Source organism: Phoca vitulina, unplaced genomic scaffold (assembly GCF_004348235.1).
Source record: "Phoca vitulina isolate PV1807 unplaced genomic scaffold, GSC_HSeal_1.0 scaffold65, whole genome shotgun sequence".
NCBI lineage: Eukaryota > Metazoa > Chordata > Mammalia > Carnivora > Phocidae > Phoca > Phoca vitulina.
Genome location: NW_022589768.1, coordinates 4,116,157 through 4,139,173, shown reverse-complemented (window position 1 = coordinate 4,139,173; position 23,017 = coordinate 4,116,157). Strand labels below are relative to the sequence as shown.

Sequence of the window (23,017 nt, the reverse complement as noted above, 5' to 3'; positions counted from 1 at the left end):
ACTGGCTTTGACCTGACAGTGAGCTGCCAGTGTGAGTGTAGGGAGTTCTGTCCAGGGGGCTGCACACTTCTCCCTCCTACCACTACCTTACGTTCATGCCTTCCCTGTGCCCTGCAGAGGGGATTAGTGCAATAGTCCTCCTCCCTCTTAAGACTGGGGGTGAAGAAGTTCCAGCTTCATGGGAGAGGGGCCTGGGGCTGAGCTAATTCATATGAGGTGCTCCTGTGGACACAGTCCGAGGCTGTATTATTAACAGAAGCAGGGCATCCGCAGGAAGAGAAGGGAGGTGGAGAGTCTCCTGATCCTCAGTCCTGGTGCACCTTATCTGGATGGCGAGGCTGAGTGCTGGCAACATCGTGGTGTTTTATATACCTAATATCACACCGGGGACTGTGACATGCTTAGTGACAGGCACAGACCATGTGTATTGATCTTATGAGACACAGATAACAGCTGGGGACACGAACAAGGAAGGATGGGTGTCGTGCAATGCCTGGTCAAGGCTGGGCCATGAAAGAGCTCCACCTTGCAGCAGGGCTGAGGCTAGAAAGACAGAGGAGAGCTTCGGTGCAGGAGGGAACGCAGACAGGTTACGGGCTCCATGAGCTATGTCCCCAAAGTCCCCGGGGAGAGTGGGGGGGAAGTCGGGGCAGAGTCTCCCACCCCAGCCACAGCCGCTGAGCCGGCCACCTGCGGCAGCAGTGTGGTGTGACGGGTTCACCACGCCCGCTCTTACCTCCACCGTGATGAAAACCTCCTCCAAGTGATTTGCAAAATTCTCCATGTCGATAATCTGCTTTTCCAATTTGAACATGTTTTTGTGAATTTCCTCCTAGCGAACAGAGGATGGCAAGGAGACGTTAGCGCTCTCTCCCTTCTGCAGCAGGCCTCCGACAGTCGTCCGCAGCCTGCCTACCTGACACACACGCATGACCCACAGCCCGGACCGAGGCCACCTGCCCACCTTGGCGCTCTCCAGTGCTTTGCTGAGCGGGGTCACCTCATGCTCTCTGTGTCCGTCCGAAACCTCCCCCGCCCTCACTGGAGCTCTGCAAGTGGCGCAGAAGACCAGGGCGGCTTCGTCCTCGTCCTCGTCCTCCTCCTCGGGGATGACGTAGCACTCGTACTCCTCGCTGGCTCGGCCGTGCGCGTACCTGTAGGCTTCTCGCAGGTCCCGGCTGGAGCCCGCGGCGCCCCGGCCCGCACAGACACGGTCCCCAGCCTCGGCCTCGGCCCCCAGTCGCCAGTCCCTCTGCACCCCGTGCAGCTGATGGTCCGAAACCTCCAAGTGGGGTGCGCTTCCGTCGGCGAGCTCGGTGCCCCACTCGCCAGCACCTCCGAGGGCGGACAAATGGACAAGCTCATCCACATCCTCCTCCAGGTCTCTCTGGGCCTTACCTGGGGCCGTCCCCCCGGGCTCGCCGGCCATCTCGGCGTGGACTTCTCTTCCCGTCCGCGTGGGTTCTTCTGGGAAGAGGTGCAGCCGGTCTTCGGAGTCATACAGATCCGTGGGGTAGAAGTGGAAGTCCGGGGAAGCCCCCGCAGCCTCCCCCTCCATGGCGCGTCTGCACCTGCGGGGCTCCTCCCCCGCGGCTCCTAGTGGGCGCCCTGGGGCCTAGGACACAGGAAGAGGGAGGAACCCCACTGATGAGCAGTCCGTGCCAGTAAGTGGTCATTAGACTGGGCTCCACCCACTCACAATTTTTAAAAAAATCGTCAGCTATGGTTTTACTTTGAACCATCTGCAGAGCGGTTTACTTTCTCCAGGAAGGAGGGGCTTTCTAAGCTTAAAGGGGACCAGAAATTACCAGAGAAATGTCAATAGGTTCCTCTTCATTAAAACAAACAGAGGCCAAATAATGGGAAGTGTCTCAGGCAAGTATTACTAAATAGTATAAATTGATAGAAAAAATTAAGATCTCAATAAATTAGTGTGAAGGACAATTCACAAAGTAATCACTTGTGCAAAAACATTTGGGAAATGGTCCGTCCTTATGAGTAACAGGGAACAAATAAGTAAGATGCCATTTTTTTGCCTTTCCAGCAAGCAAATATTTGAAAATATAAGAAGGTTCCCCAAGGCTGGGTCGGCTGTCCCCTTGGAGGGACTGGCGACTGGGGGCCGAGGCCGGGTACAGCGATGTGAGTACTCTCACATGCTGCGGGTTGGAATGTAAACCTTTCTGGAGGGTAAACTGGATAACATGGATCAGGAGCCTTAAAAATGTTCCCACTCCTTAAGCTAGTAATCCTCATCAGGACCCTGAAGGGAAATATCCAATACAGAGGAAAAATGTTTCTATATAAAAGTATCTATCACAAATTCTGGGGGGAGGGAGGGGCAGAGCGAGAGGGCAAGAAAGAATCTTAAGCAGGTTCACTCCCAGGGCAGAGCCCAATGCAGGGCTTGATCTCATGACCCTGAGATCATGACCTGAGCCAAAATCAAGAGTCAGATACTCAACCAACTGAGCCACCCAGGTGCCCACAAAAATTTTTATGACAGTGAAAAAAAAAATTGTAAAGCCCTAATGATTAGGAGAACGGTTAAGTAAACTAGGATATGCATACTGTATAGAATATAATGCAGACTTTAAAATATTAGGGAGAGCAAATGATAACTTGGAAAAAACTTACAGTTTGATATTAAGTAAAACAAACAGAATACTCAATATACAGAGACTATAATGTTTATTCTTTAATGGAGGTACATAAAATCTAGAAAGAAATAATAAATGGTAGAAGTAATAAATACCACATTAGGAGCAGCTACTACTTACTGAGCACTTACTGTGTGCTTTTTCTGTGCTCGGCAGTTTATAGGCATACCCCTGTGTGGTCGGCACTGCTATTATCCCCATTTTACAGATGACAAAACTGCGGCTCAGGGTATCTGGAGCAAAGTCCTACAGTGAGGAAGTTGTTGAGCTGGGATTTGAACCTTAGTCTGTGTGGCGGCCCTGAGACTGTGCCTGAAAGATGTCCGGCTACGGGGAGCTTAGGTGACCGGCTGTTCGGCTGCGCTCTGAAACCCATCATCACATTGCATGGAGGACACACTTCCCATGGGCATCTCCATCCAACGACAGAGTGGATACTAAGGCAGATCCATTTCTGTTTGACACAAAACTCCTCTGATGGCAGATTTTGGCTGGAGGACTCCTTGACAGCCTTGCCAAACCTTTCTTAGGATGCAAGGCAGACTGGGGTGACTCCTCCAAACCATCCTTCCCTCCCTCACTCGGGGCTGGACTTACATCATGGGCTGACAGCTCTCTCAGCCTTTCCTACCTTCCTCCCCATTTTATCTCAGACAAGGGCTTCCCCTACTAAAGTCCTTGTGTATCGAATCCCATTTGGGGCCTGATTCTTGGAGGACCTGAATTACACAGACTGTTGGACTCCAAAGTCCCTGTTTTCCTCTTGGCACGTAACTGCCATTATTTTAGATTACTTTTTATAATAGTTTTACTGATACAGAATTCATATACCATACAGTTCTCCTATCAGAAGTGTATACTTCAAGGGTTTTTAGTATATTCACGAAAATGAGCAGCAATTACCACAGTCCATTTTAGACCATTTTCATCCTGTCACAAAGAAACTCTGTACTCTTTAGCTATCACCACCCACATTCTCTCATTTCCACCAGCCCTAAGCAACCATTAATCTACTTTCTGTCTCTATTGATTTATAAATGGAATCATATAATATACTGGATTCATATAATGGAATCATATAAATGGGATCATATAATATACTGTCTTTCATGACTGGCTTCTTTTATAGCATAATGTTTTCAAGATTTGCCCATGTTATGGCATGTGGCAGTACTCATTGCTTTTTAGAGCTAGATAATATTCCATTGTATGGGTATACCGTATTTTGTTTATCCATTCATCAGCTTATTTGCATATTTCCCTTTTTTAAGATTTATTTGAGAGAAAGAGAAAGAGAGAGAGTGTAGGAAGGGGCAGAGGGAGAGGGAGAGAGAAACTTAAGCAGACTCCCCACTGAGCGTGGAGCCCGATGTGGGGCTTGATCTCACAACCCTGAGATCATGACCTGAGCAGAAACCGAGAGTCGGATGTCAACCAACAGCACCACCCGGGAACCCCTGCATGTTTCCCTTTTCATTTGGGTTGTTTTCACCTTTTTACTATTATAAGCAATGCTGCTAAAATGTTTGTGTTCAAGTTTTTGTGTGGATATATGTTTTCATCTCTCTTGGGATATGTGTTTTCATCTCTCTAGAAGTGAGGTTGCTGGATCATAGGATAACTCTATGTTTAAATTTCTGAGAAACTACCTGACTGCTTTCCAAAGTGGCTGCGTCATTTGATATTCCCACCAGCAGTGTATGAAGGCTCTGATTTCACCACATCCCTGTCAACACTTGTTATTATCTGACTTTTTGATTATAGCCATCCTGGCAGGTGTGAAATAGTATATGTCATTGTGGTTTTGATTTGCATCTCCCTGATGAATACTGATGTCAGGTATTTTTTCATGCATTTATTGGCCATTTGTATATCTTCTTTGGAGAAATGTCTACTCAAATAGTCTGTCCATTTTTAACTGGGTTATTTGTAAGATTTCTTTACATATTCTAGAAACTAGTCCATTGTCAGATACATAATATGCAAATATTTTCTCCCATCTTGTAGGTTGTCTTTCCACTTTATTATTATTATTTTTAAAGATTTTATTTATTTGACAGAGAGAGAGAGCACAAGCAGGTGGAGTAGCAGGCAGAGGGAGAGGGAGAAGCGGACTCCTCACTGAGCAAGGAGCCCAATGTGGGGCTCAATCCCAGGACCCCAAGATCATGACCTGAGCCAAAGGCAGACGCTTAACCAACTGAGCCACCCAGGCGCCCCCTTTTCAAAAGTTTTTTTTTTTTTTTTTTAATTTAAGTAGGCTCCACACTCAACATGGGGCTTGAACTCATGATCCTGAGATCAAGAATCACACACTCTATGAAATGAGCTAGCCAGGCACTCGCATCTTTATTGATGGTGTCCTTTGAAGCACAAAAGTTTTTAATTTTGATGAAGTCTAATTGATTTTTTTCTTTTGTTACTTGTGGTTTTGGTGTCATAACTAAGAACTTGCTGCCAACTCTGAGGTTAAGCCAACCTTGCATCCCTGGGATAAATCCCACTTGATCATGGTGTTTAGTTTTTTATATGTGTTACTGGGTTCAGTTTGCTGGTATTTTTTGAGGAATTCTGCATTCATATTCCTAAGAAATATTAGCCTGTAGTTTTCTTTTCTTGTAATGTCTTTGTCTGGTTTTGGTGTCAGGAAGATACTGGCCTCACAGAATTAAGTTGGGAAATATTCCTTCTCTTCTATTTTTTGGAAGAACTTGTGAAGGACTGGCATTAATTCTTCTTTAAATGTTTGGTAACTCACTAGTGAAGCTATCTGGGCTTTTCTTCCTGAGTTTTCTCCCCCCTATTATTAATTCAGTCTATTTTTTTATGGGCCTATTCACATTGTCAATTTCTTCTTGAGTCTTTTGGTAGTTTGTGTCTTTCCAAAAATTTGTCCATTTCATTTATCTAATTTATTGGAATACAATTGTTCATGGTATTCTTTTTAATTCTTTTATTTCTGTAAGGTTGGTAATAATGTTCCCCTCTTTCATTTCTGATTCTAGTGATGTGAGTCTTCTCTCTTTTTCTCTTGGTCAGTCTAAGTAAAAGCTTGTCAGTTTTGCTGATCTCTTTAAGGTTTTCTTGGATTTTCTCTATTGTTTTTCTATTCCCTTCTTCATTAATTTCGACTATAACCTTTAGTATTTCCTTCCTTTTGCTTGCTTTATTCAGTTTGCTGTTCTTTTTTCAGTGTTTTAAATGGCAGGTTAGGTTGTCGATTTAAGATCTTCTCTTTAAATACAGGCATTTATGGCTATAAATTTCCCTCTAAGCACCACTTTTGCTGCATCCCAATAATGTGGCAAAAACTTTTGGTATGTTTTATCTTTATTTTTATTCATCTTGAACTATTTTCTAATTTCCCTTTTGCTTTCTTCTTCAATACATTGGTTATTTAGGAATGTATTTTTAATTTCCACATATTTGTGGCTCCCCAGATTTCTCTGTTATTGATTTCTAACCCACTGTGGTCAGGGAACATATTTTTGTATTATTTCTATCCTGTTAATTTATGGAGGTTTGTTTTAGCATTTGATTTATCCTGGAGAATGTTCTATATGCCTTGAGAAGCATGTGTATTCTGCTCTTGTTGGGTGGAGTGTTCTCTAGATGTCTGTGAAGTCCAGCTGCTTTACAGTATTATTTGAGTCCCCTATTTCCTTGTTGATCTTCTTAGTTCTGTTATTGAAAGTAGAGTACTGAGGTCTCCAACTGATACTGTTGCGTTGTCTCTTTTTCCACTTATATCACTTTTTGCTTTATGTATTTTGGTGCCCTTTTTTTAGGTGCATATACATTTATTTATTTTTTAAAAAGATTCATTTATTTATTTTAGAGAGAGAGAGATGGGGGGAGAGGAGCAGAGGGAGAAGGAGAGAGAGCCTTAAGCAGACTCTTTGCTGAGCACGGAGCCTGACATGGGGCTCGATCTCATGAGATCACGACCTGAGCTGAAACCAAGAATCAGATGCTCGACCACCTCTGGCACCCATATAATTGTTATGTGTTCTTGATGGATTGGCTCCTTTTATCATTATAAAATGCTCCTCTTTATCTCTAGTAACATTGATACCAACACTTCAAATTGTCCTTCCACTTAGCCCACTGGAGGTTTTTATTTTTTTAAAGAGAGAGAGAGAGCCCGAGAGTTGGGGGAAGGGCAGAGGGAGAGAGAGAGAGAGAGAATCCCAAGCAGGCTTATGGGGGCTCGACCCCAGGACCCCGAGATCATGATCTGAGCCAGAACCAAAAGTTGAATCCTTGACCAACTGAGTCACCCAGATGCCCCCCACTGCAGGTTTTTAAATTCCAAGGCCATGAAATCTTACAGGGCAATGTAATATTCAGAAATGAGAGGTGCAGTTTTACTTTTGTAACAGAGAGGAAGGGATAGTGTGAACATGGAACCTGCATGAAGCCTCAACAGCTGGCCCATTTCAAGAGAGAGAGCTGCTCTAGGAAAGATTAAATATTATGTTAAACATCTGGAATTTAATACTCTTAAAGTTATCCCTGTCATGTATCCCTTGGAAAGTCTTTATGTAGAGATGCTGTAGTCTGAAGATCCATGGTGTAAATGCTACCCCTTGAAGGAGCCCAAATGTGAAAAAAGGAGTGGGAGGGAATGGGAGCAGGAGGGGATGGCTGGGTGGAAAGAAGGAACAGTGTATTATTTGCTGCACAATAAATAACTATTTATCATCTTGCATGGTTTGCAAGGGTCAGGAGAGCAGCTAAGGGATGGATAAGAAACATTCTTTGTAAGCTAAGTGGTTTCCAATTCTTAGCTTTCAGCAAAACTGAAGGAGGATCTAATCAAGTGTCAGCTGACATATGACTAAAAATGATTTTTCACAAGAGATCACTGTGTAATTTTTGGCATACATTTCAGAGAGATCAAAGAGTTGAAGGATATTGCTATAATAATATAATTCATAATATATATAATTCATACATGAAAACATGAGTTAACTTTTTTAAAAAGAAAAGCCCCATCCAGCTTATCAAGAGATGCATTTCCATTTCACTTTTGTTTTGTTTAATAATAATTATTTGTCAAAATTAGTAACATATGTTGTTTTGCTCACATGTGACTACAAATTGTATTGATAAATTAATCCAGAAGAAAGAAGAGGTTACCACTTAGGGTCTTATGGTTCCAGGAAAATAAAAAAATTTAAATTGCATGCATGTATATGTGTTTTTTTGTAGAGAAGTCTCATAGATGATCAATAAAAGACTTTCTAAGTATAGAAAAACAATACATTAGGACAAAACTCTTCTGAGAAGTTAAATGTAAACACAAGCTCAAGGAGAAAAAAAGAACAAGGTAAAATTTCTAATGTTATAAAAGAGGTTTTTTTAAGATTTATATATTGGGGTGCCCGGGTGGCTCAGTCGTTAAGCGTCTGCCTTCGGCTCAGGTCATGGTCCCAGGTCCTGGGATCGAGCCCCACATCGGGCTCCCTGCTCTGCAGGAAGCCTGCTTCTCCCTCTCCCACTCCCCGTGCTTGTGTTCCCTCTCTCGCTGTCTCTCTCTCTGTCAAATAAATAAATAAAATCTTTAAAAAAAAAGATTTATATATTTATTTGAGAGAGAGAGAGAATATGAGTGGGAGGGGCAGAGGGAAAGGAAGAGAGAATCCTAAGCAGACTCCATGCTGAGCATGGAGTCCGGATGCAGGGTTCGATCTCACAACCCTGAGATTATGACCTGAGCTGAACCAAGAGTTGGATGCTCAACAAACTGAGCCACCCAGGCACCCCATAAGAATTTTTGTTGCATTTTTTAGCATACTCAATGAAGGGCATCAAACTGCAATAGTATTTAGAAGTCCATTAAATAAACTTAGGAGTTATAAAATAGTTTTATTTGGAAACGTAAACATTTATAGCATGCCAGAAAGTGTATCTTTTGAAACTATTCATACTGTTTAAAATAACAGCTTTATTAAGATATAATTTACACACCATAAGGTTCAGCTTTTAAAGTGTACAATTTAGGGGTACCTGGACGGCTCAGTTGGTTAAGTGTCAGACTCTTGGTTTTGGCTCAGGTCACGATCTCAGGGTCGTGAAATCGAGCCCAGCATTGGGCCTGTGCTGAGCAGGGAGTCTGCTTGAGATTCTCTCCCTCCGTCCCTCTCCCCACTTGTGTGCTCCCTCTCTTTTCTGTCTCTCTCTCAAATAAATATTTTTTAAAAAGTGTACAATTTAGTATTTTCAATAAACTGAAGAGTTATGGGCTCATCATTGCTATCCAATTCCAGAACACTCAATGCCCCCCAAAAAACCACATACTCATTGGCAGTCACTCCCCATAACCTGCTCCCCCAGCCCCTGATAACTGGCATCTACTTTTTGTCTCTATTTGCCCATTCTGGACATTTCATATAAATGGATGCATACAACATGTGGTCTTTGGTGTTTAGCTTTTTGCCATTGAACATAATATTTTCAAGGTTCATCCACGTTGTACAATGTATCCTTTTTACAGCTGAATAATATTCCAGTGTAGGAATATAACATATTTTGTTTATGCTACAGATAACATATCCAGTTGATGGATACCTGGGTTGTTTCCACTTTTTGACTATTATGAAGAATGCTGCTGTGAATGTTCATGTACAAGTTTCTGTGCGGACATACCTCCTCATTTCTCTTGGGTATATTCTGATGAGTGGAATTGCTGGGCCATGTGGCAACTATGTTTAAACTTTTGAGCAACTGCCAAACTCTTTTCCAAAGTGGCTGCACCATTTCGCATTCTCACTGGTTGAGTAGGAGGGTTCCAATTTCTCCATATCCCAGTCAACACTTGTTATTATCCATCTTTTTGATTGGAGCCATCCTAGTAGATGTGAAGTGATACCTCATTGTGGTTTTGATTTGCATTTTCCATATGGATAATGATGTCTGCATCTTTTCATGCACTTATTGGCATTTGTTTATTATCTTTGAAGGAATGTTTATTCGAATCCTTTGTCCATCGTGATGGTTAATTTTATGTGTCACTTTGGCTGGGCCATGGTGTTCAAGTATCTAGTCAAATATTATTTCAAATGTTTCTATGAGGGTGTTATTTGGATGAGATTGACTTTTAAGTTGGTGGACTTTGAATAAATCAGATTGCCCGCCATACTGTGATTGGGTCCAATCTAATCAATTGTAGAGTTTAACAGAACAAAGGTAGCTCTTTCTCAAGCAAGAAGGAATTCTACCAGCAGATGGCCTTCAGACTTGAACTGCAATGCTGGCTCTTGCCTGGGTCTCCAGACGGCCAGCCCACCCTGCAGATTTTGCACTTGCCAGCATCCATAACTGCATGAGCCCATTCCTTAAAATAAATGTCTCTCTCACATTCTTTATACACATACATGTACCACCCCCCAAGTGGACTCAGTTTCTCTGGAGAACCTTAATATACCCATTTTCAAATTGGGTTATCCATCTATTTATTGTTGAGTTTTTTTTATTTACTTGAGAGAGAGCAAGAGCGAGCATGACGGGGGGGGAAGGGGCAGATGGAGAGAGAGAAGCAGGCTCCATGCTGAGTGGGGAGCCTGACGCAGGGCTTGATCCCAGGACCCTGGGATCATGATCCCAGCCAAAGGCAGGTATTTAACTGACTGAGCCACCCAGGCACCCCTATTTATTGTTGAATTATAAGAGTTCTTTACATATTCTGGATACAAGTCCTTTATCAGATGTATGATTTGCAAATATTTTCTCCCACTCTGTAAATTATCTTTTCACTTTCTTGAAGGTGTCCTTTGAAACACAAAAGTTTTTAATTTGGATATAGTCCAATTTATCTATGTTTTCCTTTTAGCTTGTATTTCTGGTATCGTGTCTGAGAAACCATCACCTAATACAAGGTTATTTAAACTTTTGATAAAAATTTTCAGATAATGTAAATGTTCTAAGGGAGGTCAGGAGCAAAAAAAAAAAAAAAAAAAAAAAAAAAATTGAAGACCACTAATCCACACACAAAAAAGAATGACCTCTTTTTTGTTTTAAAGATTTATTTATTATAGAGACAGCATGCACGATCAAGGGGAGGGGCAGAGGGAGAAGGAGAGAGAGAGAATCTCAAGGAGACTCCCCACTGAGTGCAGAGCCCGACGCAGAGCTTGCTCCCAGAACCCCGAGATCATGACCTGAGTGAAATCAAGAGTCAGACATCCAACTGAATGAGCCACCCAGGCACCCCTTAGAATGACCTTTTTGGTTTAGAGACAGGCGTTAGACAAACAGCTGCTTGCTGGCCCTGATCCCACAGTGGAAATTAAGGGGGGCTGTTTGGATCATAATAAACGTTATGATGGTGGGAGGAGCACTAACCTGTATCTTTAAGGTTTAGAGAACCAGTTTTTTTTTTTTTTTTTCATTTAACTGTACAAGGCACAAACAGGTAGAGCTGATGTCCAAATACTGGCTGAAACTTCTATCCACTGAACTGTTCCACCATTCTAATTAACCTGTACAAGCACTTCATCAACAACTCATTCCCACATAAAACCAGGAATCCTGTGAGCTGCTTAGCTTACTCACTAACTTATTTTGAAAACAACTTCATTGAAATATAATTTACATACCATAAAAATCACCTGTTTTAAGCACATGATTCAATGGTTTTTAGTAAATTTCTCAAGTTGTATAACCATCCCCACAATCCAGTTCCTAATGCTCCCTTTAACAATAAATTGTGGTAAACCTAATGCCTTTAAAAAAAAAACTACTATTGGGGCGCCTGGGTGGCTCAGACGTTAAGCGTCTGCCTTCGGCTCAGGTCATGATCCCAGGGTCCTGGGATCGAGGCCCGCGTCGGGCTCCCTGCTCAGTGGGAAGCCTGCTTCTCCCTCTGCCCCTGCTTGTGTTCCTTCTCTAACTGTGTCTCTCTCTGTCAAATAAATAAAATCTTAAAAAAAAAAAGAAAAAAACTACTATTACTGGGGCGCCTGGGTGGCTCATTCAGTTAAAGCATCTGCCCTCGGCTCAGGTCATGATCCTGGGGTCCTGGGATGGAGCCCCATGTCACCAGGCTCTCTGCTCAGTGGGGAGTCTGCTTGTCCTTCTCCCTCTGCCCCTCCCCCTGCTTGTGCTCTCTCTCTCTCTCAAATAAATAAAATCTTTAAAAAAATAAAAATAAGAAAACTACTATTACTAAACTATTCCAACATGGTATATATGCAATATATTTTGGAGGAAAATAACAAAATTAAAAAAAAAAACAAACCTTAAAGATACAGGTTAGCACTCCCCCCACCATCATAACGTTTATTATGATCCAAATAGCCCCCCTTAATTTCCACTGTGGGATCAGAGCCAGCAAGCAGCTGTTTGTCTAACGCCTTGCTCTGCAGGTGCACCCAGGAGTCAGGTTCAGTGGCCTCCCCAACCTGCAGTGCTGGTCTTTCTGCAGTGAGGGACTCTGTGACCTCTGCTGACAGACTGTCCTTTTAATTACCACCACAAAGCTATAGGAAAAAATGCCATTAATTTTTTTTCCATTTTCTCTGGTTTTGATTGCCTTTTTAAAAATACAGTGTTTTCTGCTGGCCTCATTGTGAAATCCATGGACACTGGCCCATGCTCCACTGGCTGTTCGGTGACATTCGATCCTGTTGACCCCGCTCAGCCTGCCATCTCCTCTTGGGACGGCCGAACTCTTTCTGAGTCTGCCTGCTGGGCTGCTCCTCATGCCGGCCTTCCCCAGGCTTCCATCCTTGTTCCTCTCCTCCTTCTCCACCTGCCCCACGTGACCTCGTACACTCTCGTGCCTCCACGTCCCCTTCTCTGCCAGGAGCTCCAAATTCTTGTCTCTGGCTCTGACCTCTGCTTCGAGCAGAGGCAGAAGTTTAGAGAAGCCGTATCCTTCCTGAACATTCCCATTCTCCCCAAATTCGACACTGCCAGATGGAGCTCACTGCCTCTCACTTTCTCCACTTTGATGTGTGCTGTGACAACACGCATCCTGTCTCCCAAGCCACAAGCCTGCGATCACCCCCACAGGCCACACTGGCAGATGCTTGAAGTCCCAGGGACTTGGCACCCTTCTGGAGAACCCACTCTTTAGCCTCTATGCTCTGCCTTTAATGCCCGTGATGTCCTGAACTAACTGTCTGGCTCCTGATCCCCTTCCTGCATATTCCTGCTATAGGCCTTCAGTTTCATCTCTCTTCCTCTGCTCTATATGCAGAGACCAAGGATCACTCGCTTTTCTACCCATTCTCTCAGGGAAAAGAACTTGGCCCGTGTTCCAGGCTGGTCAGAGAGGACCCTTTGCCCTCGTGGCCCAGACCTCCCTGCTCACTCCGGGAGACAGCCGCCAGGCTCCTCTTGCTGTCTGCTCCATGACCCCCTGCCCCCAGTTCTGTCCTGTGAGCACGGAGAAAGGCTAAGGGGGGGTGGTGAGGAGCACAGAGGACTGACCCAGTCCCCCATCTGGACTTAACTCCACACGCTGGGTGTGGAGCCTACCTAAAAACAAAGAAGACTCACAGGAGATTCTGGATCCCAGGGATAGAGACCTGCTCTGCCCTTAACCTGGGGAAGCCCCCGGCCATCTCTCTTTATCTGGGCTCTGTCCCAAATGTCACTCTTCCAACTTAATCAGGGCAATAACCCTCCTTGGAGGTCCCTCACACATCCCCCATGGGCTCACCTCAGCTTGTGCTGACAGCAAGACAAAACACAGCAGCCGATTGGCCTTCTTTGAGCGTGGGGGAACAGTGGGGATGGACCACACAGGTTCTGCCCTGGTGAGCCCCTGGGAATCCTGCCTCTACCCTTTCCCGCTCTGAAGTTCCGTATAGGATGCTCTTGTTTCACTTCCTCCATCAGCACCAGCCAGAGGGGCAGACTTCCAGCAACCATGAGCGACAAAGACAATGCTCTCTCACCACATACATGCATGCAACTGGTTTCCACATAAGGAAACCTTACTCCCCAGACTCCAAGACTGGGCACATCACATTAGGGTTCAGGAAAGCTTCAGTCCTGTTCTCGAATGCTCTGTAACTCTTACACAGAAGACAGTGGTGAGCATCAGTAATGTGTGCTGAGGTTGAGGACCATGACAACACAGGACTGAGGCATGAGGTACTAGCTCCAGTGTCCTGGACCACCAACAGGTCCGCGGGGACCTGGTCTACCCCCTGGGTAGGGGGAGGGGATGAATGAAGGTTGCCCCCAGAAGAAGCATCACAAAGCAAGAGGCTCTGGGGCCAGTGCTTTGCCTCCCTAGCATCTGTGACTTATGAGGATCCCGGAGCCTAGATGTTCTTTGGGGTTACTCGTAAGAACCCTGCCCACCTTAGACTCTGGCTGGGGCAGTCCTGGCATCTCCTCACAACATAGCTTGTTTTAGGGATAGGGAAGTGTGGCTTCAGGTGAAGTAGGACACAGCTCCCTATGATAGGTGTGCATCCCCGCAAAACTAGCATTGAGATGGACAAAGAACCACACACTCGTGCCAGACCCAAAGACACTCCTGAGTAGCACGTGCATCACTCCTACTTTAGCTCATGTCTCTCTTCCATGGTTCCCAAGGCCAAAGGGGCCATCCAGCTGTGGAAATGCCACTTTGCCTTCTCCCCTGTCCTGATCCATTCTATGACCCCACATCCCTTACTGGTCAACAAAACATTCAGAGCCTTCTGTCCTAAGAGGCTCTGAATACTGCCTTTGCTCTCCTGCAAGTCTGGCCCCCTAGCTAATCAGAATTACCCTGTTGTGGGAAAGGACAGTCCCTTCAGTAAATAGTGCTGGGAAAACTGCATAATCACAAGCAAAAGAATAAAATTGGACCCCTACTTTATACCACTTACCAAAATTAACTCAAAATATAGATTAAAGGCTTAAATGTAAGATGTGAAACCAAAACCTAGAAGAAAACAAGGGAAAAAGGTCCTCTACATCAGTCTTGGAAACAATTTTTTGGATGTGTCACCAAAAGCACGAGCAACAAGAGCAAGAATAAACAAGCAGGATGGTATCAAACTAAAAATAACTTCCACCACAAAAGAAACAATCAACAAAATGAGAAGGCAACCTATGGAACAGGAGAAAATAGTTGCAAACTATTTACATGATAGTTGATATCCAAAATATGTAAGGAACTCATACAACTCAATAGCAACCCCCCCCAATAATCTGATTAAAAATGGACAGAAGACATAAGTAAACATTTTTCTGAAGAAGACATCCAGATGACCAACAGACACATGAAAAAATGGTCAACATCACTCATCATCATCAATCATCAAATCAAAACCACAGTGAGGGGACGCCTGGGTCACTCAGTTGATTAAGTACCAACTCTTGATCTCAGCTCAGGTTTTGATCTCAGGGTCATGAATTCAAGCCCTGTGTTGGGCTCCACAGTGGGTGTGGAGCCTACCTAAAAACAAAACAAACAACAACAACAAAAAACCCCAAACCCACAATGAGATAGCACCTTGCACCTGTTAGCATGGTGGTCCCAGAAAGACAAGAGATAACAAGTGTTGGCAAGGATGTGGGAAAAGGGAACTCTTGTTCACTGTTGGTAGGAATATAGATTGGTACAGCCATTATGGAAGATAGTATGGAAGGTCTTCAAAAAATTGAGAACAGAACTACTGTATGCTCTAGCAATCCCCCTTCTGGGTATACATCCAAAGGAAATGAAATCAGGATCTCAAAGAGAGATCTCTACTCCTATGTTCATTGCAGCATTATTCACAGTAGCCAAGACATAGAAACGACTGAAGTGCCCATCAACAAATGAATGGATGAAGAAGATAAACAATGGAATATTATTCAGCCCTAATAAGAAGGAAATCCTGCCATTTCCAACAACCTGGGTGGACTCTGAGGGCATTGTGCTAAGCGAGATGAGTCAGCAGAGAAAGACCAAGACTGTGTGATCTCACTCAGGGACGTGGAAGCCAAACAAGCTGAACTCATAGAAACAGAGGCTGGAACGGTGGTTGCAGGGCCGGTGAGTGGGGGACACGGGGAGACGCTGGGCAAAGGGTACAAACTTCCAGTTGTAAGATGAGTAAGTTGACAGCGTGGTGACCGCGGTGAACAAGACTGCACTGTACCCTAAATGTTCTCACCACACGCCATAGAAAGGTAATTCTGTGAGGTGAGGGACCCTACGGCGAACAACCTTGTTGTGGCCACCATCTCACGGTGCAGCCGTGTATCACGTCGTCACGGGGTAGACCTTACGCCTGCCCGGTGTCAGACGTCAATTACGTCTCCGTAAAGCTGCAGAAACACGGGAAATGTCTGTTGCTGCGGCAGGACACCGAGGTCTGGGGGCGTCTGATACGCAGCCTCGCTAAAGCAGAAACTGAACGAGTAAAGGCGCAGCCCAGCTCCCGGCAGGGGACGCGCTTGAAGGCGGGGACGGCTTTGCTGGGGGCAGCGTGGTGCAAAGAAGAGTGTGGCTTCGGGGGTCAGTGCCGTTCTCACTATATGACCTTGACCACGTGTCTTAGCGGCTCCGAGCCAGCTTCTTCATCTATAAGGGGAGGGCATCTGTTGCGAGGATTAAATAAGCTAATACTTTGAAGTGCTCGGGGCCACACCTGAGTGTCACCTTGCAGGCAGAGATTTCTTAAAACCATCTTGTTTCTACAGTCTGCTTGCCGTGGGCCCCACAAGCCCCTTGTGAGCATCCCTGTCCAGAGTACAGCACAGATTCATGCTGCTCTGCTCTGGCAGAAGTGATAAGTCCAAACGTCCTGCATTCCGAGGGCTCCATTACTGGCAAGTCTCAATTGACTCCCCTGGGCATCAGGTACCCCTCATGCCCTAGTGCCACCTCCCCAAACAGCCTCACCCCCAGTGGACACCACTGTTCTTTCTGACCAAGCCCAGTGCTCTCTCCCATGCCAAGTCTCACCCTCAAGAGGGCCACTGCATTCTTAACATTCATTAATAACAGCATGACACCCACTCCCTTCAGCACCCAAACCAGAGACCGGGAGCTCACCCTTGACATCACCCAGGTTACTGATGCCCAATTAAGGCTGATTCTAGTTCTATCAGTTCAATCTCCAGATAACACCCCCACCCCACCCTTCACCCCTTCCGAGGCCACTGCCCTCTGGATTCAGAAAGCTCTATGTTTGCATTTTTTTTTAAATATTTTATTTATTTATTTGACAGAGAGAGAGACAGCGAGAGGGAACACAAGCAGGGGGAGTGGGAGAGGGAGAAGCAGGCTTCCCGCTGAGCAGAGAGCCCGATGCAGGGCTCGATCCCAGGACCCTGGGATCATGACCTGAGCTGAAGGCAGACGCTTAATGACTGAGCCACCCAGGCGCCCCTCTATGTTTGCATTCTGTTTCGGTTACTTCTTAGTGGTGTAGCCTTGGGAAAATCACCTCTCTGGGCCTTACTTTCATGAGCCCACGAGATGGGCTTGTTGCTAGTTCCTGCCTCATGAAGTTAGCATTTAGATGAAATAACATAATGTATGTAAAATTTTTTTGGATGAAATAATACAATGTTGTGTAAAATGCTTAGCATAGCACGTGGCTCAAAGTCAGTCCTCGGTCCGTGTCAGCTGCTGTCACGAACGTGGGGGTGGCTGCTAGCATCATTATCTGGACCTTGGCCTCTCCCACCGGGGCACTCATGAAGGGTGAGGACCAGGGCCAGAAAGTGAAGACTCACAGTGGCCATCATGGGGTGGAGTCACCTGCGGCCACTGTGGGATCATTCTGTCCCCTGAAAACAACTGCAGATGGGAGGAGGCACCAGCGCAGAACAGCCTCACATCCAGGCACGGACATCGGCTGTGAGGTCGCTGGTCCTCACGGCAAGGGCTTCCAGGGGCCCAGGCAGAGGTGTGGAACTCTACGGATGGAAGGGCCCTTGGACAGCATCTCATTCAACTTCCTGATTTTAGGATGGCAAAGCGGAGTTTCTGTGAGGAGACAGGACTTGCCACGCCCAATCTCACTTAACGAGGGGCGATCTGGGGCTACTCTGTGTCCAGCCCAGTGCTGCACGCTGGACATACAGCCCAGCAGGTAAAGAGTTGGATCCAGACCCAGTTTTCCACGAAACCGTATCACCTACAGACCCCGGAGCAGCCTGCTAAAAACAACACACTTCTGTGTGCTACCAGAAGGGAGAAAACCAGAATTCTGTATTACCGATAAATCATGCTGACCAATTCTTTCAACTGCAAGCTGGAGAGTGAAACACCAAACTGAACTGTTACACAATCAAGAAGACTGGAAAACATTAAGAACAAATCTAACGAGCACAAATTCTTCCATGCCTGCGTTTCGCCTTTGGACAGACAAACAAACTGGTCTGGGCGCTCGGCACCGAGGTAGGAGGTTTGCAACACACCCGCGCAGCTCCCATGCACTTTCCTCCTCAGGGCCCAGACTCCTTCAGTGTCTTACCAACATATTCAAAACTGGGGGAGAAAGGAACATTAACAGTAAATTGTCATTTTATAAGTGATGAAACTGAACCGTAGAGAAATAAGTAGGTCACAGCCTATAAAGAATACAGTAGCTAGGGGCACCTGGGTGGCTCAGTCGGTTAAGCAGCTGCCTTCTGCTCAGGTCGTGATCCCAGGGTCCTGGGATCGAGCCCCACGTCGGGCTCCCTGCTCAGTCGGGAGCCTGCTTCTCCCTCTCCCTCTGCCTGCCGGTCTGCCTACTTGTGCTTTCTCTCTCTGTCTCTCTGTCAAATAAATAAATAAAATCTTAAAAAAAAAAAAAGAACACAGTAGCTAGATAACTTCTACTCTAGGCCATAGGGCCATAGAAAAAAAAAAGACTTTGGCTTAAGTGTTATATGGGAAGTATGTCCCAGTGCATTAGTTAGAAAAGTCTCCCACAAAAATGATTTTTAGCCTTCTATGGGGCATGAGCGCCTCTGGGAATCTACTGAAAGCTGTGAATTCTCTAGCCCATAAGCGCACAAACATAGTTTTGCCTGTAATTTCAGAAGCTCACCCGTGTAGCCTTTCGCAATTCCTGAGCCGCAGCTAAAGAAACTTGTTTTAAAGTGTTGGTTGTATAGTGATGCAAAATAGCTCAAATCACCTTTACAAAGTCCAAAACTGAAAGCTTTCTGTGGGAGGAGGGGTTTGAATAACAGGTGAAAAATGCTTGTAATCCTGTTTTTCCATATTTCAATCAAAACATGAAATTATGATTTGTCGGGACACACGTGCAGATTAAAATAAAATGTATTTATCAGCCCGCCACCGCAGCCAGAGGATAACACTACATGGGGTTCCAAACAGTTCTAGCAATTGGGCCCCTGCACTAAAAATAGTCTAAGGGCACACTGCGAGAAATCGCCAGCCAGTCTCTCTCGATCCGCGAGAGGCTTCCGCACTCGGTACCAACACCGCATTCAGTCAAGGCGAGTCCACGCTACGGGACGGCACAGAAAGCATCCCCACTGTTGATTGCCATTTACACGTCCGCAATTTAAGATGATATCTCTTTCCCTAAAGGAACGATATTGCATTAACATTGTGGCATTAAGTAACTGAGTTTCTAGTCATACTCTTTGCATTAGAAGAATAGGATTACTCAAAAACTTGCCTGCTGATTTAAGGGTCCGCAGGTTCTTCTTTTACCTCCGAGGCCTCTGGAGAAGGGCTAGGAAACAGAGGATTTCCGTCCCGGCTACCTGTGCGAGCCCCAAAGGCTACCCCTGCCTGCCTTACAGCAGGGGCTCTGCCCCTGGGGCGCGGAAGGTGATGGTAACACGAGCCGGCTCCCGCTGCAAATAGCAACAGGCCTGCCATGTGTGAAAGCCCAAATATAGACCTGCCTAGGCTGTCTTGCACTTCTTACCGCTCAAGTGTCACCAGGAGGGGTCACATGCTGTCCCCGGAGTTTCTTCATTTACTAGGATTTGAGCTCCACGGTGCTGCTCGGAGGGCCAGTCGTGTGCAGAGGGCTGGAGGCCATGCAGCCCATGCAGACAGGGAGGGCGCCTGAGGGTCCCCGAGCTGGGCAGCTTCCACCTGCGCCCATGGTCTTTTCTCAGATTGTTTTGAACAAGCACAGCTCTGAAGGTAATCAGATGCAACTTCATTTTTTTTTTTCTTCCACCATTCCTTTCACATGTACTCACTGTGGGAATCATTCCCCTCTCTGGATAAAGAAACAACCCAAACCAGCAGACCCATGACTTTCTGCTCCCTCTTAGGTGACATTCAGTCCTAGGGTCATTTGAAGGCGTGGTCTCCATTCAGTAACTGAAGGTACCGTCCAGAATATTAATGCAAAAGCCAAACTTAGCTCAGCCCGTATCAAAATCTTCTCCCCTACCCAGCCTGGGCCTCTTTAGCTGCAAGTCTGCCCTGGGAGAGGAGGAATGAGGTCGGTCTCTTCTGCCCACACCTCCTCCCTGAGCTGCTGGTGGAATGCCAGGGCAGGAGTGCCAAGGTGATAGGACAGCTCCTAATGGAGTTGATGCCACAGTGGGTGCTGGCTTCAGGCTCTCCGGGCTGGCAGCGCTTAGAGCTCTCTATCGTGCACCCTCCTTCCCTCTTTATCTCCCTCCTTCTCTCCTGGGGAGTTTTCGTACATCTCTGGAGTTTCCCATTATGGAGACCTTTCCCTTGAGTTCCCACAACAAGGCTGAGAAGCCCACTCTTCCAGGGGGTCCCTCGCATTCCCCTTATAGGCCCTGGTGGACCACCTTCACGATCACTCAAATGAGGTCTCCTTACCCACGCCGTTGGCTCTCTTAGGCAGGATCTGACGAATCCTTGCTGACTCTGTCATTCTGCTGGCTCAGGAGGCAGACCCATTCTTGGTCCCTGAGAATTCTGGGAGGCAGTCAGACCCAATGCAGCCACCTCCCCTGGCTCTGCCATCAAAGCGGCCAATCCACTCACCTCAGGCCACCATTGGCCCATCTGCAGGAGATAGCAAGCTCTCTGAAGGGTCCCTTTGAAGATCCCTCACTGGGCTTGGGGATAGAGGACAGGACTTCCAACCGTCCCCGTAGCCCACCAAGTGTTCTCCAGAGAAACTGCTCCACCAGTTTCCCTCCTGAGAGCATGAATTGGGTTCTGGACCGTTCCATTGAAAAGTTTGCTTATGGTGATTTGATCTCAGAATTTTACATCTATTGCTTTTTAAATCTCAATCAAAATGTCGTTTGAAAAATATCATTGCTGCCAGGTATCTATAAAATAAAAATATTAGAAGCACAATAAAATATCAAAAGCAAAAAAATTGTAAGAAAAAATCTATGCAAAGAGGTATGTACAAGAATGTTCACCACAGCATTATGTATGTTTGCAGAAAATAAAGATTAATCTATGTCTATCAATATAGAATTTGTTAAATCACAATACAGTCAACTCAATATTGGCAAATATTAAAATAATCATGTAGATGTCTATCTTTTATGTGGAAAAGACCAACAATATATCTGTAAGTAGAAAAAGAGTGTAAGGGGCGTCTGGGTGGCTCAGTCGTTAAGCGTCTGCCTTCGGCTCCGGTCATGATCCCAGGGTCCTGGGATTGAGCCCCACATCGAGCTCCCTGCTCCGTGGGAAGCCTGCTTCTCCCTCTCCCACTCCCCCTGCTTGTGTTCCCTCTCTCGCTGTGTGTCTCTCTGTCAAATAAATAAATAAAATCTTAAAAAAAAAAGAGTGTAAAATATCATTACAGCATAATCATATATATATATTAGAAGATAAATACATAATATAGATATATAAAGATACTGTATATAACATAATATATAAATATATAATATATAGTATAATATATAATACAAATATATAATAATATATGATATTGTATATAATGGTACACATAAAATGAGAGCAGGGTTTAACTCTTTTGAGTTATTTTACTTTTTTCTTTACATCTTTGATGGTACCTATTTTAATAACAATTATATATGCACCTCTTATTAATTTTTAAAAATATTTTTATTGAAAAATAATATATGGTATTTGGCTTAGAAAAAGGCCAATATTACCAAAGAACCATAAAGTGAATATAAAGCAGGCATGTATGCTGGTAACAACAATTATTCGGTTTGGTGGGTCCTTGCCCTTATTTTTTTCTAAGAACGTACAAACATCCTTCCCTCACACAAAAATAGAAATTACTTTTATAATTAGAAATCCTGCTAGTGTCATTTTTTAAAAAAAGATTTTATTTATTTATTTGTCAGAGAGAGAGAGTGCATGAGCACAAGCAGGGGAGGGGCTGAGGGAGAAGCAGGCTCCAGCTGAGCAAGGAACCCAGTGCAGGACTGGATCCCAGGACCTTGAGATCATGACCTGAACCGAAGACAGACCCTTCACCAACTGAGCCACCCAGGCGCCCCTGCTAATGTCATTTTGATAAAGCAAATAAGTTAGAAAGACTACTAAAAAGGATAAAATAATATAAAACAAATACAGTAAAAAGACATGCTGTAAAAAATATACAAAAAAGATTTTAAAACAGACTTAAAGAATTATCAGTAAATCACATTAGCCAAGATAATATATTTAAAAATGGTTCGAGGAAAAATAAATCCCTTCAACTAACAGGTTCTCTCTCCAAGAGGACTGCCAAGAGCAGCAGTTCTGAGTCCAAGGCCCCATAGCCCCACACAGGCATTAAAGGGGGTGGGGGGAGCTGAGACAAGCAACTTTAGATCTTAAAGCTACATTCCACAGAGGTTTCTAGATACCCTGGGATCATCTTCAGTGGAGACTGACGCCCTAACCATTGCACCAGGCTGGCCCTGCTTTCTTGTTGTTTTCCTTTGGGCATAACAGCAACCGCAAATCTGATTTCCGGCTTCCCCAGCTCCAAACCTTCCAAAGCTTTCACCGGTTCCTGAATCTAACCCTCAGGAGCCCAGTCTCGGAGAAGGGCTCCTCCTCCGGGCTTTCGGGGCATCTCCCCCCCCCTCCCTCGCCTGGCCCCCCCCCCCCCCCAGTGCACTCACAGGACGGAAGCTGACCTGCACTGTGTTTCCGGGTGCGCACGGTGCCTTTCCCGGACACAGACCAGGGCTGTCTTAGTCCCTCCAAGTCACATCCCATCCCCACGTGCAAATTAGATTTCCCGATCTCCTTCAACAGGTCTTGGGGAGCCATGTGGTCTTCTTAGCCTGAGTGTGTATGTAAGGTCCTTTGTGGGGTCTCCGTCCCCTTGGCTGTAACAAGGAGAGTGGGAACACTGTATGTAAACATGTTCTGGGACCTGGGATGCTTTGAGGACAGAGAGACACCCTTTGTGTGCGCCCCCAGACCTGCACACAGTAGACACTCCGTGAAAGCTCGTCGAATCGGTAACAACAGACGCATGGCTTCTACCCGGTGGTTGGCGCTTAGAGGCCCTCGGCCA

At 45.4% G+C, this 23,017-nt stretch overlaps 1 protein-coding gene across 1 annotated transcript in view; it reads right to left on the bottom strand.

Moving 5' to 3' along the window:
• FSD2 (fibronectin type III and SPRY domain containing 2) overlaps positions 1 to 22,716 on the bottom strand; it is a 44,212-nt gene extending 21,496 nt beyond the window's left edge. The window contains exons 1-3 of the mRNA XM_032391848.1: positions 22,632 to 22,716; positions 965 to 1,615; positions 737 to 832 (exon numbers count right to left, since the gene is read on the bottom strand). Of these exons, the coding sequence (XP_032247739.1) occupies positions 737 to 832; positions 965 to 1,558 (690 nt within the window). The 5' untranslated portion in view covers positions 1,559 to 1,615; positions 22,632 to 22,716. The remainder of the gene's footprint in view (positions 1 to 736; positions 833 to 964; positions 1,616 to 22,631) is intronic.
• Positions 22,717 to 23,017: the final 301 nt, after the last annotated feature.